Source organism: Kogia breviceps, chromosome 5 (genome assembly GCF_026419965.1).
Source record: "Kogia breviceps isolate mKogBre1 chromosome 5, mKogBre1 haplotype 1, whole genome shotgun sequence".
In the NCBI taxonomy this organism is placed as follows: domain Eukaryota; kingdom Metazoa; phylum Chordata; class Mammalia; order Artiodactyla; family Physeteridae; genus Kogia; species Kogia breviceps.
The window spans coordinates 32,283,718-32,301,224 of record NC_081314.1 but is presented as its reverse complement, the minus strand read 5'-3'; the positions used below and the strand labels follow the sequence as shown (position 1 = coordinate 32,301,224).

Here is a 17,507-nt window from a genome sequence, read left to right as displayed (position 1 = left end):
ATTCGGAATGTTTTAATTATGGACTATTTTCCATTTGCTTCTTTATTTTCTCTTCTGTCAGAAGTTATTAGTTAGAGGAAATGCAGGCACTCTAAGACCTCAGCCCCAAATATATGCTGAGCTTGGTAAAACTGCTCTGTTTTTCCTCCCTGGTGAGATTTGGTGATGAAGATGCTGTGGTGAAAAATGCCTAGCAAATAAATACGGCCTCAGTCTTGTACAAAATGGGACCTAACACCAAGAAATGCTACAGCTTAAGACTTTTTCCCCTCCTGTGGCGTTTTGATTCATTCACATGAGAACTTTTAGCATACAATTCAGCATGCCCATTTTGCTGTACATTAAGGGCTTGGTTTTGTTTAAATAGGGTAAAATAGCCCAGTCTTGAATATGGCCATTGGGTTCCTTGATGATATGCTGAGCAGAATGTCCACTCTGTGGGCAAGGAGATTCCCTTTACTGAGGAGCCACCAGGAGGGAAGGGGAGGGACAGCTCCAGGAATTTGCCTGTGGTGTCTGGCAGGCCATGCCTCCTGTGCTCCCAGGAGGACTGTCCCCTACTTTCAAAGAGCAAGTCCAGTTTGCACTTCCAGTCTTAGAACTAGAAGATGTTATCTTTCCCAGAGATTAAAGTCAAAATGCTCGTTAGTGACTGACCCCAAAGTCCTTTCACAAGGATGCGTTTTAACGGGTTGATTTTAAAATGAAGACTTAGGTTTTGCTGCAGTAATGTTTTCTTGGATAAACTTTGTGCGGTTTTCTCTAGCCGCAGGAATTCCATAAGTGTGCGTGGGGTTTGATTCATAACTCAGACCTTTATTTCTGTGACTCATTTCCTATCATAAATCTGCCCCAATAGATTGGCATCCATTTATTGTTTTTTCTACCATGTGTTTGTTTATTTTGGTAAACTGTTCTAAGGCGTTAGAAACCCTTAGCTCATTATGGATCTGAGGTTGGGCGCTGTGTTGTTACTCTTGCTTTTTTCAGTGGATGTGGTTAGGTAAGGTGGGTGTTGCAAGTAAGGAAGGGAAAATAAAGTCTGACGTGGGGATAAGAAAGCTTATGGTCATGGGAACTTGGAGGGTATGGATTTGGAAGGTAAATTGGGATTTGAAAAAGTAAATATTTTGTTGTACAATAAAGATAAATTTCATTTTGATTTAAGTTTCTCCTGAAGTTTTAGAAATTGAACTTGAACATTAGATAAATATATATACATTCAGTACAAGGATAGATTCATTTTGTTAAAAGTATCATAAGTAAAAGGTCAGTTATTACTTCTACCAGACTAGCGTCTTCCTTCTAAAAATGTTTAGGTCACATATTCCTAAGGGATTTTAATCTGATATATGTGCATTTTTACCACCCTTCCCCACCACACACATTCACATTTGTATACACAAACACACTCACGCTCACACATCACCACTTTCATATTTTTAAGGTGCTGGTTCTTTCTGTTTCATTTCTCACCTGGGAAAAGTAGCTCCAAGCCTGAGTCCTCCATAAAGTGAGAACTGTCATTTTTATTTTCAAGTAGCAAAAGATATATAATATAAAGTGAATTTAAATTCGAACATTCCATTTAGAAGTAACGTGGAGATAAATGATATTTCGGTTTTCCTTTTTCTGACAGCATCTAGGGATGTAGAATGTGTCAGACTTTTCATTAGGTACTGGCAAAACAGGTGAAAAAAGAAGCCACTTTGCCCTGCTGAAGCTTGGCGTTTAACCATGCCCATTCGCTGAAACTTGACAATCACTTCCATAGACATTAATAAACCCCTGTGTTCAGCTGGTTTTCAGTCTGTATTATACAAAGCACCAATTAAAAAAATCCCTATCTGTTAGGCTGTAGATATATATACATTTTTAACTGCACTTTATATTTTTTTTTTCATAATTTTTGGGCCAAAATGACATTTCTAAAAAAATTCCAATAAACATTAATAATCACATTTTCTCTGGAGAATATCCAACATCAGTATTCAAATATTGTATTTCACATGAGAGTCTAATCTATGAAATTTATTCACATATTCACATATTTATTCATTCAAAAATATGTATTGACAGTCTGCTGTGTGACAGGCATTCTACTTCCTATGGAGTAATAAGGGTGACACATCTTAGTAGTTGAAATAATAGTAACTTTCATTTAGTACTTTTATACAGTATCAAGAGTGTGTCTATCACCCTAAGTGGTATATGGTTTTATATCCCCATTTTCAGTTAAGGAATCCGAGCCATGGAATGTTTAAGCAAGTCCCATGATTATGGAGCAGGTGAAGCAAAGGGGCGAGAATTCATACCCAGACCCTGTGAGCTTAATCTAGTATTCTCGGATGGATGGAAGGATAGATAGATAGATGGATAGATAGATAGATAGATAGATAGAGACAGAGGCCTTTTTAAAAACCTTTCTCCAACTAATTTGATGTTTTATAAAATACATTTCTCTGAAGTACTGATAACTACTTAGTTTTCCAACTGTATTTATTCTTACTGCTGAAATTTTTCTTTAACATATGTTTTGTTTTTGAATCTTTGATTTTGTCATTCCTTTTTTTTTTTTTTTTTTTTTTTTTTTTGCGGTACGCAGGCCTCTCACTGTCGTGGTCTCTCCTGTTGCGGAGCACAGGCTCCGGACGCACAGGCTCAGCGGCCATGGCTCACGGGCCCAGCCGCTCCGCGGCATGTGGGATCTTCCCCGACCGGGGTACGAACCTGTGTCCTCTGCATCGGCAGGCAGACTCTCAACCACTGCGCCATCAGGGAAGCCCTGGTTTTGTCATTCTCACGTTGACTCGCTTTAAAAATACCGTCATGCCCCTAATTTAGAGTATTCGAGGGTGATTTAGACCACGGGGACTGATTCCTGGGATAATCTGGTATTTGGGAGGTTCCAAAAAGTTTGACTGTAAGAACTCTGTTGGCAGTCACTTCTCCCTGCCCTTACATCCTGTCTGGATCAGTAGGTATAATTGTGCTAATAGCCCTTTGTTTTGACCCCCAAGACAATGTTAGATATTTGCATGGGAAACAGTGGGCAATTTCTCGAGTCTGTGTGAAAATATAGACCTTAGTCATTCACTGGCTCAGTGTGACGACCAAGGGTATAACTGGCAGCTCTATTTAAAGTTTCCTGTTTGAGATGTGCTTGTAGGATTTTGTACCTGCCCCTTCCTAGCATAATATTGTAAATTTATTATAAATCTTGTCGTTAAATATCATATATTTTGAGGAAAAGCTCCACGTAGGAGCTTTTCTTTCCTCTTTTAAATGACAAAACTTTTCCCAGTTTTTACCTTACTGCCCAAGGGAGTCTGAGGTTATGAATATCTGCTTTGCCAGGCATGGAAGTACTTGATACTAATTGGATTTTATTACCACTTCCAGCAATTGTATTTATGGCGAGATCCATAAAGGAAATGGTAAACCAGTCTTATATGGGCAGTTGTGTGAATTGCTAGACTTACATCAAATTACTTTTTCTGTCTCCTTTTTTGAACCAGTTATTACTTCACTCTAGTACCTCTTTCAAATTAGACAGTGAGATATCTGTTCTGTGTTAATAATGTAATACGTAGCATCTACAATAGACGTGTCCTCCAAATTGCAAATTTTCTTTTTTGTGTCTCATCTATCAGGCTCATTTTTAGCCGGTTTATATACATAAGGGTTTTACTGTAGCTTGATATTAGTTCCCTGTAACCTTTCAAAAAAGCCAAACTTAATAAAGCATCTAACTTCAAATGGATTGATCTCAGTTATTTTATAGCCACTATCTTTTCACAAGAGTAAAACATAAAAGAGTTTAAGCCATGCCGCTTTAGAGGGTGCTTTGACAATGTGTAAGCACTTCATTTTCACTTAATAGATTTTTACGTATGCTTTGTTTTAGATCTGAACAGGTTTCCTCTGACCTCAAAATCACTAATGCAAGGAAAATTACCATATCATGAGTGCATTTCCCCTATTTTTTTCTAATTTGCAGAATAATAAATACTGCCAAGGCTTAGGAGTAGACATGGCCTGAGAGAAAGCCTATTAAATGCTAGTTTCAAATTTTTTTTAAAAGTTAACCAAATCATGCTAATCAATCAAATTTCTTGCTCAAACAGAGCTAGTTTTTTTTTTAACATCTTTATTGGGTATAACTGTTTTACAATATGTGTTAGTTTCTCCTTTACAACCAAGTGAATCAGTTATACATATACATATGTTCCCATATCTCTTCCCTCTTGCGTCACCCTCCCTATCCCACCCCTCTAGGTGGTCACAAAGCACAGAGGTGATCTCTGTGTGCTATGCGGCAGCTTCCCACTAGCTGTCTAACTTACATTTGGTAGTGTATCTATGTCCCTGCCACTCTCTCACTTCGTCACATCTTACCCTTCCCCCTCCCCATATCCTCAAGTCCATGCACAGAGCTAGTTTTAAAGTGCTTTTGGAGTGTCTTTTGTCAGAATGACTACGTAAATTTCAAGTTGGGCTTTATCTGGATTTGCTTTTTTAACCTGTTTTATTTCGTGTCAGATTTTGGTCCCAAACAAACTCATAAACAAACAAACAGAAAACCCTAAATTCAGAATAATCAAAACAGATACTACACGCACCCGATTTTTTCCTCTTTCTTCGGAAACTGCTTGATTGTAAGGTGCTCTGAGTATTGAAAAACATAACGGAGCCTTTAACATAACAGGAGAGAGCGTCAGCCAGGCTCCGCAGTTCATTGCCAATTGAAATAAGGAACGCTCTTGCTGTTGGGACTTTTAAATCTAGACTTAAAAGTTATTTGTTCTGCTTAGCATTTTTAAAATGGTTCTATTAGGAATTGTATATGCTTTAGTTTTAATTTTAACTCATAATGATTGTAAAGCACCCTGGGAACCTTGCATGAAGGGCGCTACAGAAATGTGAGATTGTAGTGGGTTCTAATATGCAGTATTATTATGGGGTGCTGGAGTTCCATTATGGACAATTCAGGAGGCTGCAGAATTCTGCATTGTAGAGAAGGTGGCTGACTTAGAATCTTTTTCTTTTCTCTCATTCTTACTCTAAAACTTCATCCTCTTTAGTCATCATCTTTTTCTTTCTCCTTTTCAAAAGACTATTCTCTTGTATGGCAATATTTCCCCATGAAAATGCTAATCTAATTTAGTTTACTCAAAGAGGTTAAAGAGGCAAATGATGTTGAAAGTTAAGAACGATTAAAGCTTTAATTGTTAGCACTGTTTGAGATCACATTCTTATCTAGATGACAAGACAGGGTATTTCCTCATTGGGTACCACCCGACTGTCCTAGGCTTGTCCCATTTTACTATCAATCCAGCGCTTATTCCTATGCAACTGTAAAACGTGGAGCAAACCAAAACAGAGTATTAACTTTATGAAACGTCACAATAAATATTTCCCCAAATGTATTGAATCTCCTCGATTATGTTAACATAGGGCAGAGCTCGATCTCATTTTCTTTTTATTTCTTAATGGAACTATCTTCAGAAGTGATACATTTCCTCAGCAACTGCTCTTTGCCATCACATAATTAGTAAAAGCTAATAGCATTCGTTCCACGGGAGTCAAGAATGTGAGCTCGTCGTTACCGTTCTGTAAATTCAGGCAAGTGACTCTCCATGCCTCATTTTTTAAAATCTATAAAGTAGCAAGATAATAGTGCCAATTTTTCAGGATTGTTAGGAGAATTACATGAGTTAATACTTGTAAAGCATTTAGAACAGCGCTCAGTTCTAAAGTACAGTATAACGTTAATTGTTTTTCTACAGTGTGGGGATTGAGAGTTTGAAATGGCGCTTGTGGGTCTAAGAAACTTTGTTGCTAACACAGAAGGTTTTGATACAAGTGTCACTTTTTATGGAAACAACCAAGAACTTTTCATTTGTGAAAAAGTTAAAGGGCCGTTTTATAACTCATTCTCACCTTTAAGGAATGCTTTTAGTGCCGTCCTTAGAATCAGTATAAAGGTCTGATGGATCTTAAAATGCAAGTGGGGGAAGACTCAAGCATAATTCTTTAAATAAGCACATTTGCAAGTTAAGCAGATGTGGTATCTTAGACTGGACAGTGTCAAAGATGCCTGGTGTGGACTGTCCTCTGGGTGTGAGTTTTCCCAGTGTTCCTTCCTTTAACTACCCTCCACCCCCCACTCCCTACATCCAAGGCTCTGTCCCTCCTTTATGCGCCCCCAATAGTACTTTCCACTTTGTTTTGTAATTATCTGTGGACTGACTCCGTTCTCTGAGTACAGTGTAATTGATGGTCACAAAGGGACTAAGTTTTATTCATCATCACATGAGAGATCTGACACATAGTAGGATCTCAGGCATATTTGTCAAACCTAAACAGCCTCATAGAATTTTCATCATGTTTATTTCGTGAGCCTATAAACTATGTCAGTAGTTTCATTAGTAGTATTTTATATGTAGTCTTATCTATAATATCCTACTTTACAAAATATTTTTCCTATTACATTTAATTCTGAATTTTTAATTTACCTTACCAAGAGCAAATTACTTCTACATTTTCCTCTAAGGAAACCTACTGATGATATTCCAAGCTGTCCCATATTTTTGCTTATATTGTTAATGTTCTTGAGTATATGTACAAAACTTCTATGTTTGTAAGCAGAACAATAGTATTGAGAGGTACAAGGGACCCAGAGATCTAAAAACTGCTATAAAAGACCTAATTATACATCACTGTTAAGCACAGTCTTTAACAACATATTTCTGTGCACATTTAAAATTTTTCTTTTATAATCAACTATGTATTTCAGCTTGGCTAATAGGTTTCATTTTGTCTCAGTTGTGTTATATTTGAGATCCATGCTTTTTTACTATTAGTCTATTTATTTATGTTTGTCTGTTTCTCTTATTAAAAAAAAAAAGCGGGGGGGAATGCCAATAGCAGAATCAGATGATTTATAGACCAAGATGCTGACACTGCCAAGCTGGAAATGCCAGCAGTTAGTACCACCCCGTGTTAGCTCACAATGTCCCTCCCTCAGCTGAGGTTCCAGAGGCCACATTTGGCATTGGAGACTCCATTTGGGGCTGTAAACATATAATGTGTAAAAGTCAGCGGTGTGAAGGTCCAGAATCACCTGAATTTAGAGAGAGCTGCAAGTGGAGATAAGTGTTGAGCCATTCCAGAACAGGCCTCAGGGGCTTGGTTTCTCTACCCTCTGCAGGGGCACCAGCTCAGCCTGGCTGTCATGCCCCCGGTGATGGACTGAGCTCCTTACTTCATGACAGACAGCCCATCCAGCACATTTTTTTTTTACCATTTCACCATAACTCCCAAAGAGGTGATTACCAGTATATGGCATTTTCCTAAACTGTAAAGCATTTTCGTAATACTGATAGAGGTGAGCTAGGTTAATTTGATTTTTCTCTATGACCTCATCCAGAGGCGACATTGGTTTATATTTATTTAGTAGACGTGGGAAATCTTGGCTAACAACGAATAAAACCCAGAAATCAAGGACATGATTTAGCCCTCAGTCTCCTGTGAAATCTTGGATCAGATCTGGGTGTGACCCACTGCCCACGCAGTGGGCTCCTAAGGGTTTGTGCAGACCCAGAAGTTCCAAGCCTCTTTTGGGAAGTATATATGTGGGGAGAGCTTCCATCGGTTTCATGAGACTCTCAAAGAAAGTCTTTGGCCCCATAAAAAGCTAAAAAGCAGTCTTACTTTTCTCCCCAATTTTTAGGCAGTGTGGCTTAAAAATCTAATAGCGTTCATACAAGGAAGGAAGGAATATTCTAGTGTTTACTTTTGGAAAAATGGATTGTTCAAACTACTTTAGTTCTTTTTTTCACTCTGTGGCTTGAAGTTTCTCAAAATGCTTTATTTAGGACCTCTGGAATTTAATACAAATTTGGTATCTTTTTCTGCTCTTTCTAAGTACAGATATGAGAAATTTTAATCTCCATAGAGAATGAGAGATTTAACCACACAAGGGCCATCAGAGAAAGAAGAAGCAAGCATTCCCAGTGCTCGAGATTTAGAGTCTTAGGAAATGATTTTTGCTATAAAATCAAATAAAACTCATTAGATTTATCTAATGAAAAACTTGTGAAAATTCTATTTGGAGTAGCATAACGTTTAATTTAATGATTGAATATATTTTTAATAATCATATTATAAGCAAGATACTGAGGGACTCCAACCTTCCTAAAAAATAAAACTGTAGTTGGGCATGTCTGCACAGTGAATGGATGATGGGTATAACAATCGCATCTTCTTTAGTCACTAAAGAAGACCCTGTAGGACCTGTGTCTGGGAATGCCTACAGATCTCATAGAATCTACAAGCTGTTAGAAGGGACCTTGCAGATTATCTAGTTCATTTCCCTTCATATTGCAGATGAGCAAACCTAAGCCTCTATGTGCGGTTACTTTGAAATATTACATGCCCTTAGTAACAGTACACTTTTTAGCAAATATTTTCTAATTTAAGCTCTTTACCAATGTATTCAATTCGTTTCAATAAGAAGGTTTCAGTAGCATTAAGAACGATCCAGACGGATACTTATACAAAAAGATAGAACAGAGAATCTGGTCACAAGATATTATCTGGGCCTTATGTAAAATTACTTTAATTATGCGGAAAAGCCATACGAGCTGTGTGAGCCAGCATTTCCTTTAAACATGATGAATTGGCTATTTAAACCATTACATAAAATTCCTGTGCTTCGAAACGGTCACATTTTATCTTTAGGAAATGTAGTAAGAGAATTAAAACAGAATTGCCCAGGTTCTCTTTGTGCTTCCTTTTGTATTCCTTTGGAGCTTTGTACCGAGTTTCTATTTTTAGCACTATACAAGGGTGACTTTGTGTGACGATGCCATTTTCAGGCACCAGGATTGATCAAGATGGCAAGAGCCATAACTGTGACAACTGGAGTTTAAGTAAAATTTAGAAGTGATTAGTCTCTTCTCAACAAATTGAGATGCCGAGTATGCCCCAGTTGTATCTCCCAAGAGAATAGCTTAGAAAGCAATAAAGGAACCAGAGGGAAAGATTTGGGGAACATAAGCTAATATCACAAACAGAATATGACACTTAGAAATCCACCCATTTGCTTCCCATAAATTGAAACCCGATTCCCTTCCTTCCCTCCCCACCCATCTCTCAGTACCAGATGGGGACTACCTGTGAATTTTCAACAAATTCGTTTCATGTCACCATCTCCTATGATGCCTTGTTTGTAGTATTTGATATCCTTTGGGATGAAAAGAAAACCCCATTTACTGAGAATCCCTATTAAAACAGTATTTGAATGTGGAGTTGATTCCATTTGATCTGAAGTTAAAATTTGACCTTTAAGTTTCCCACGCGCATCTAAAAACCTGCTGTGAAAATTCAGGCCATAGGCAGGCTGGACCTAGAGAAAGGGGAGGGCCAGCCGAGTGTGTGAAGTTACACTTGTCAAAAAATAAAAATGTAAAAGAATAGAGAGCCAGCAGTTTGACAGATTGTTCAGTAAATGCTCATTTTATTGAAAATTATAAAAAGGTGCTTAATGTCTCTGTGCCATTAATACAATACATAAAAAGGTTACTGTCAAGATTAGTGTTCCAACCCTGAAAATTAACTGCGGGGCTTTATAAAGCATCACTGTGTGTCTCCTGAGAAGTTAAAGGTTTCTGTATACACATTCTGCACGCACGGACATTTATTTCAGAAAACAATTATTTTAGACTTTATGCCAAAGACATTAGCAGTGATGTGCTTTCATTTAAGACATGGATGTACCAGATATATATTACAGACAAGGTAGAACCATGAAAAATAGCCTTACAGAACTAAACCTGTGGAAGATGATTTCCCTTGTGTCTCTGGAGTATTCCAATTCAAAACATACATTCCTTCCTACAGAACAAGATATTCAGATTCCTTAGTTGAAATTAATTAGCATTCAGAAACCAGATAGCATGTTTTTGGGTATTCATGAGATCTCTGTTTGAAAAAAAAAATGTTTTTAACTTGTAGAAATGTGTTGCAACACACAGATGGGAAGAAAAAGGAAAAAAAAAAATCTCTTTAGCAAGCACTGTGTGTAAAAGGAATATTACATTTTGCACGCTCCTGATTGCTCTGTGTAAACAGTTTTTGACATCTGTCTTTATAGTTTTCGAGGAGAGGAAGACTTTGTTAAAAGAATCATTTTTATACAGCAGTCCCCATTTCAGTCTTGCTTTACCTGTATTATGAAAGCAGATGGTCTGCATGTCTTTTGAATATTTATAACTATCAAAAACAATCTCTTGCTATTCACCCTTAGGCTTATGAGATGTCAGGACTGTTCTGGTTGAAAAAAAATCATCTTGGGTGTTTACAGAAAGAGGATTACATTAAGCTGAAATGACTATACATTTTCCAGTTTAATATTTGTCCATCAGCTGTTTAATCGTATTTAGATAATTGTGTAAATAAGATGTTGTAGCTTTTGCCCTCTCTGCTGATGGAGCCTGAAAGCTTTAAACTTGGGTGAACCACCGTTTTGTAGAGGCTCTGGTGCCTGTTCCCACCTCAGTCAGACCATCCACAAGTCTTTAGTGAGTTTTGATCATGATATCACAGTCCTGTTAAAAAAAAAAAAAAAAATTGTGCACGGAAAGCCTGTATGGAGATCACATGAATGCTAGGGACCTGCTGGCTTCCGGTACAGGCTGTGTAGTTTATTAGAGTGTACTGTAATATGCAAATAGGGTCCAGCGCTCCAATTACCCTTTAAAGATGGCATGGCTTTCTCTTTCTTCTCTATGAGCACGCAGCGCTTTGAGGGTATTTTGGAAAACTTTTGGTATAGTCGGGGTTAACTGGTTTTTTGACTGGAAGCTGAGCAATCAGAGATAACAGATTTTGCTGTGGTTGGTTGATTTGGCAGAAAAGCATGAACAGTTTTGGTTTAAATGATTGAATAACCTGATTAGCATTGTTTGGGGGTGGGTTTTTTTGTTGATGTTAAAGACACAGCAAAGCAATTTTAAGGGTAATCAGATCACTGCCTTTCCCCAGTTGATGAACCTTTTTTTCAGAAGTCCTCACCTCTCTCCGCAACCTCCTCCTTGGTTCCTAAGATGACCAAGGAGAAAAATAAAAAACTCTCTTCCTTCGGTTTTCTAAGTGTGTTATAAATACATGCTTAACAGTGTACGTCCTATTCTAGCGGGGGGTTGACAGGATAGAATATTTTGAAAAAATTATGTAACCTCCACCAATTCCTTATGGGTTTGGGGGTTGTTTTTTTTGTGTTTCAAATGCAGAGACCTGCAGTATTTGAGAGCAAAGGTTCAGAATGTTCTAACCATATCGAAGTCAGGCTGTAGAAAAATTCCACCCTTACCTTTTCACAATTAGAAAGGTTATAAATAATGTATTTGGCTGAAAAGGAAGCTCAGCCTGTGGCAGATGGTATCATTCTAGAGAACCAGGGTTTCTGTGAAGATGGCATTCTTTCAGATCGGAACTCGAGCAGACTCAGAGAAAGAGCCGGAGCTCCTCATAGGGCGCAGACATGTGCTTTATGGATCTTAGAAAAGCTTACAACTTGGCTCCTGGGATGAGAATATTGTGTCACACTGGGGTTAGGAGACCCACAGCCAATTTCTGCCGACTTCCAAACTGTATTTCCTGACGCTGGAAGCTGGAGCCTCTTCCTTGGTTTGTGTTCCTGGGTATCATTTGAACTTGGGATTTAGCCGAAGGAGGTCTATCAGCCTGGTTATTTTAGTCCCTGAACGTGGATGCTTTCCACAGACTGGCCACCAAATAAGAAGACTTGCCAGGCAAGTCGTGCCCTTTTCCCAGTGCTTTGGAGAAGCTCATATAAATAGACACCCAGAGATCTGGGAGAACACGAGCACCGAGCTCGGTGACTTCCAAGACATCTGTGAGGAAGTAGCTTCAAAAACCTGGAAGGGAGCGCTTGCAAATTCAAGAACAAAGGTTCTTCAAACTCTTTGAGTTCGAGCTGGACAGCTAAAACTGATGGATCGAAAAGATTCCCTGTGACAATTAATCTTAACATTACCTTTGACCTTTAAGAAAACAAAGAGAGAGGAGGACTTTCTGGTAGGCTGCAGTAATGACTTATTTCAGTGACCTTTTATTGATCACCAAATAGGTGCCCAGCCCTGTGATAGGTCCAGGCTATATGGAGATAAGCCCCAAGGCTCACCCACCTAGTAGGAAATAAACAGCGTGACAGGTGCCATAGAGGTTCTGTGTGCGGGATGTTTGGGCCATCAGGAAGAGCCTTGCAGGAGTCCGCACTGAAATTGTATCCTAGGTGAGCAGCTGTTAGCTAGAGATGGAAGAGGACATGGATCAAATAAGTCAGAGGAGTGGTGTGTATCTTCCTGATGTCAGCTACCACCTGGTACCTACTGGCCAGCTTTGGAAGATACCACCAAATTGGAATATTGAAACAAATGGAAATGCTCTTTTTCATTGATGTTTTCCCTTGTTATCCCTTGACCCGACTTGTCATTGAATCATTTAATTTTGTATCCTCTTTGTTCTTTCATAAGAAAATTTCTTTGACTTAAAATACATCATTTGAAAATTGTATCTAAGACTCATATGTTATTTAAAGCATAGTCTTTCGCCTGATCTGAAATGTGATCACATAATAAAATCCAATGAAGAGGGAGGCGGAGGGTTGTCATAGTAATTAACTTCTCTTAAGTCCATACTCCGTATGTTCCAGGCTCTGTGCTAATTGTATCACATTCATTGTTTTATTTATTGTCAGTCCAAGTGGGGATAGTATCTCTTCAAGTCATTATTTTTCTAGTGACTTGTTCAGTTCTAGGCACATAGCAGGAGTTCCATAGATAGTTGCTGGATGAATGGAAAAAAAAAAAAATCCCATGTGAATAGGTTCTCAGAACAGCCCCAAGAGGTGACTGCTGCTGACATTCCCGTTTAGTACTGGGAATTGTCATAGTGGTCAATTAATCTGACCGAGGTCACACTACCAGTATGTGATACATCTTGGACTTGAATGCAGGTTTAGCTGATTCTGCTTCATCAAATGAACATTTAGTGTGTATTTAATACATGCCAGGCATTTGGGCTGGAAAGTAATACAGAGCCCCAGACCTGCATAGACTCATAGCTTAGTGAGTAATCTTTTTAGTTAGTGATCTTTTAAAACTACATAGTATCTCCTTTTGATTGACAGAAGAATCCCAAGCCTCTTTCTCAGAATCATGGATCTTCGTTTACCTACCCACCATCCATCCTCAGCCCGTAGGAAAGTATTATCAACTTGACTTTCTCTTCTTCGTATTATCAAAACAAGAGGTGTTTCTTTATGATTTTCCAAATTTAAGATACAGAACTGAATGTGATCTTTCAAATACCATGTGCCCCCCCCTCCCCAAGATTCTGAAATCTCTCTTCCCTGCCTTTAAAACTCATAGACCTGGTTAGATGCCATGCCTAAGCCTTCAATGGGGATTTTACCATAGGGGAAAAGAATATCTCATGCAGTGACTGTCTGAGCAGTTTAGTTGGACATATCTCACTGCATATTTATTGTTCCAGTAAAAATAGAGGTGACCCCAAGTTACCTGAATTAATGGACTATTTCCTGGCCCCCCAAAAGCACAGAAAGATAGGGAATCTAGAAAGTTGCTTTGGCATGCGTCATAACCTGTGGATTAGCCTTTTGACTTACGTCTCACTTAGGCTAATATTTACGTTATTCAGAGTTTCCCTAAGCACATACCACTTGACAGAGTAAAAAGCATCCAGAAAGTCACTTAAGGACAGAGCCTACCAATTTAGGGTTAAACGAGGGCAGGGAGAAGCTTTGATGAACACGCACATATGGATATTATTTTCCACATATGGGTAATAATGAACTACATAGCACTGTTACATATGGGCTCTAGTTTTATAAAAATATTTCAGATGTTTTTTTTTTCTTTTTCCCACACATTGTATATTTTTCTTCCTCCCCCACCCCCATATATTTTCCACTCTTTCTCTACTGAATCACATTAAATTGAAATGATCTGTTTACATGTCTCTTCCTAATAGATGGTAAACTTCTTGTAGGCAGAGGCTGTATCTTATCTGCCCTTGTATCCCTAGTACCAGCCAGGGACGTAGTAGGTGCGCAGCAAAGAGCAAATCTCATAGATGGAACCATTGGCAAAGTCAGGTAGCCTGGACATTTGTCAAAAACCTCAGTAAAATCTTGATATTTCAGACTTTTCTGAAAACTAAGACATAAGCCACATCTAAAATTTACATGTACTATTATGTTAACATTTAAGAATCTGCCAGCATGTCTAAGTTGAAGAGTAATAATTTTTTAAAAATTGGACCAAAGTAGAAGAACATGGGCTCTCACCCATTTGCAGAATCACAGTGATCCATCAGCCATCTCAGTAGTTTTGTTAGTGTCTGACTTTATTGATCCATCATTACAATAGAGGAAGTGTGATTGAAGCTAACGGATTGTTAACTGGATCAGGTAATCTTCTGGGTCTGGTTTTGGCAACCTTGCTAAGTATCTTTTTGTACCTTGGGCTGAGGGACTCTCTTAGTCTGGATTAATGGCAGAGTATCATGAGCACATTAAGAATGTCTTTTTAGAGAAATGTAAAAATGACTATCCAGTAGAAAGTGTCAAAAAAAAAAAAAAGAGAGATATCATAGTGCCTCTTAGGAAAGATAGCCAGCCATGTTTTACATCAGTAATGAAACTCCAGCTTATCCTTCACTGGAAGTTCTTCAAGGATCCCTAAGGTTTACATATTACGGGAATGTGTGCATGTTACAAAATTAACACTGATGACGGATGTCAGGAGAATCAATGATAATCAAAAGAGCTGTACATTAGAAGTAGCTTAAAGAAGATAACGATGCAAAAATACTTTTGTCCCCAAACTGGCTTTTCTGGTTGTTCCCTGCCTTCTGTAAACCGTTTCACTATAGACCACCTGAAGTCTGACATGTAAGTTCTCATGTTTCTACACATAGGAGTGGAGGACAGATTGGCTCTGCAAAGTCTAATTATTCCTACAACTCAATTGGAAATTAATTTAGCCACTACTAGAGAATATGAGTGTTGTGGCTAGAAATACCATGATCAAGTCACTGAAATGACCAGAACCAAAATTTCCTGGGAAAGAAATACTTTTCTTTGTTGAAAATGAGTTTTAAAAAAAAGACAAAACTAGTAATACATCAGAATCATTCTCTTTCTTCATTTTTCTATGTTAAACTGTTGACTCCATTTTCCAAGCCTTTGTTATTAGAAGCAGGATGAAGACAAGTGACAAAATAGGGCGTTTTCTTTTTTGTGGTATCCTTGAGAGATGAGTCACCATGAAATGCATATTTTTAAAAATGATATGGTTAGTTTGAAATTCAAAACCCAAGCTTTACTATATATGAAGCTAGCAATAAGATTGCAGCATGTTTTTTTCTTCTGTTAGAGGATCTTTGTGAGTAGTTTTTCTCTTCTTAAATGTGGTCAGTCAGCCTTGCAACAGTGTTAATTTACCTCCAGGTGAAACCCAAATACTGTGAGTGGAAAGCGCAAGAGGTGTTTCCCAAACTTTAGTGGGCATGCAAATCCCCAGGGATCTGATTAAAATGCAGGTGCTGCTTGACCAGGTCTGGGGTAGGGCCCAATATTCTGCATTTCTAATAAGCTTCCAGATGATGCTGATATTATGGTCCCTGGGCCATCCTGGGAGTTGCAAGGATGGAGAATTTAGTCACCAAACCACAAAGTGGCATTTATTTATGAATTACAATCAGAAAGTCGTCTCCAAGTATTTGGATTTATTGGGATCGGTGGAAGTTTGAAGTTTGTCCGCCCAGGAACAGATGACATTGGTGGAGGTCCCATACATACTAGAGCAAAGTCTTTGGGTGTGATCATTTTATACCAGTCTCAGTGGGCTGTTGTTTTCTACTTAAATAAAGCATTTGATGCTGTACTTATTGACTTTGAAGAAGTCATGGCTTTAGGCTACAGTGTGAAACAAAAATGTATTGGTACTCAGTTGATGAAAAAATGTTACAGTTTCCACAATTGAAATCATGTCCGTGTTCTGTCTTGTGCCGCTGTGTATTACAACTGTTTCCATCCCCCTCTTCATGCAGAGTATGATTTCTTCCATTGTGAACAGCACTTACTATGCAAATGTCTCAGCAGCAAAATGTCAAGAATTTGGAAGGTGGTACAAACATTTCAAGAAGACAAAAGATATGATGGGTAAGCAGAAAACCATTGCAGCGGTGGCTACATACCATTACGTGTCATTTGGGGGTTTATCCAAGTTGCATGTAAAGCCAGGTCTTGTGATTGCCCAATTAGAGATCAATTTAGAATGTTTCTTGGAGGGTGGGGAGTGGGTCTGAGTATAATGAGATAATTAAATTCAATAAATGTTTGTGTTTAAATCAGCCCAACTGACTTGGTTGTCAGACATGCAGGAGATGGAGACGAGGCGGGGGGGAGCTGTCATTTTTTAACATCTCAGTGAAGACCTAACCAGGCCTTGAATAACTAATATTGGCTGTGGGTTGTCTCAGAGATAAATCATGCTTTTATGTTTTATTGAGTTTTGTTTGAGAGAAAGGGAAGGTGCCAATTTTTACACCCAATTTTTGAGGATATTCAATTGTATTTATAGTCTCCACAGTTGAGATCAAGTGATGTTTACAGCTATAGCCTCCAGCCCCCCCAGATAGGCACTTTGGTGAGCATACTGCTTTACCATCCGTAACCAAAGAACCATTGCATCATTTCTAGACTCTCAATGCCATGGCATCCTATCTTAACATGTAACTTTAGGTCAATATTTGTTATGCAGGAAATACATTACAATTATCTGCAGTGTGAAGTGACAGATAAAAGTTGTGTGTTGTACCCTAGCATTTAGATTATGTCATTTCTCGTCATTTCTCCCTTTTGAGTTTGTTAGTGTTCGTTAAAGCAAACACTGTGATTAAGGTTAATGTTTTAATTTCTGTTAAGGTTTTCTTTCACATACTTGTACTACCTTCCAAATAAAATGTTTTAAAATAATATAGGAATGGGATGTTTAATATGCACAGCATTACATTGTGTTTTAAGTCTACTTCTGTTTACTTCCATTACATTCATTTAGTAAAACAATAATAACTTCTCCTGAAGGTTTTAAGAGGCAAGAGAACCTGAATTTGGGGCCTGTTTTAGCTTTTAATATTTGAAGCAAAACCATCCATCTACCAAAACAGATTCTTTGCCATTTATAGCTTAGAGCTGTAATGAAGACAATGCATCATTTTTTGGAATAATTGCTTGAATTACTATTCCCTGTGAATGGCCCACTTGGGCTGATATCACTGGTAGAAATGGAAGGTTTCTTCCCCAATGCTTAGTTATATTTTGCATATATCAGTGACTATAGCAATATGATAAGTTCCTCTAAATATAAAGCCTGAATATTTAATAAAAAGAG

The 17,507-nt window shown here is 38.1% G+C and overlaps 1 protein-coding gene across 5 annotated transcripts in view; it reads left to right on the top strand.

Annotated features, from left to right (window-relative positions):
* The window catches only part of SATB1 (SATB homeobox 1), a 99,947-nt gene that overhangs the window by 32,481 nt on the left and 49,959 nt on the right, over positions 1 to 17,507 (top strand). For all 5 annotated transcript variants that reach the window (XM_067033852.1, XM_067033853.1, XM_059064652.2 and 2 more), the window contains one exon: positions 16,165 to 16,276. In XM_067033852.1, coding sequence (XP_066889953.1) covers positions 16,165 to 16,276 — 112 coding nt within the window. The remainder of the gene's footprint in view (positions 1 to 16,164; positions 16,277 to 17,507) is intronic.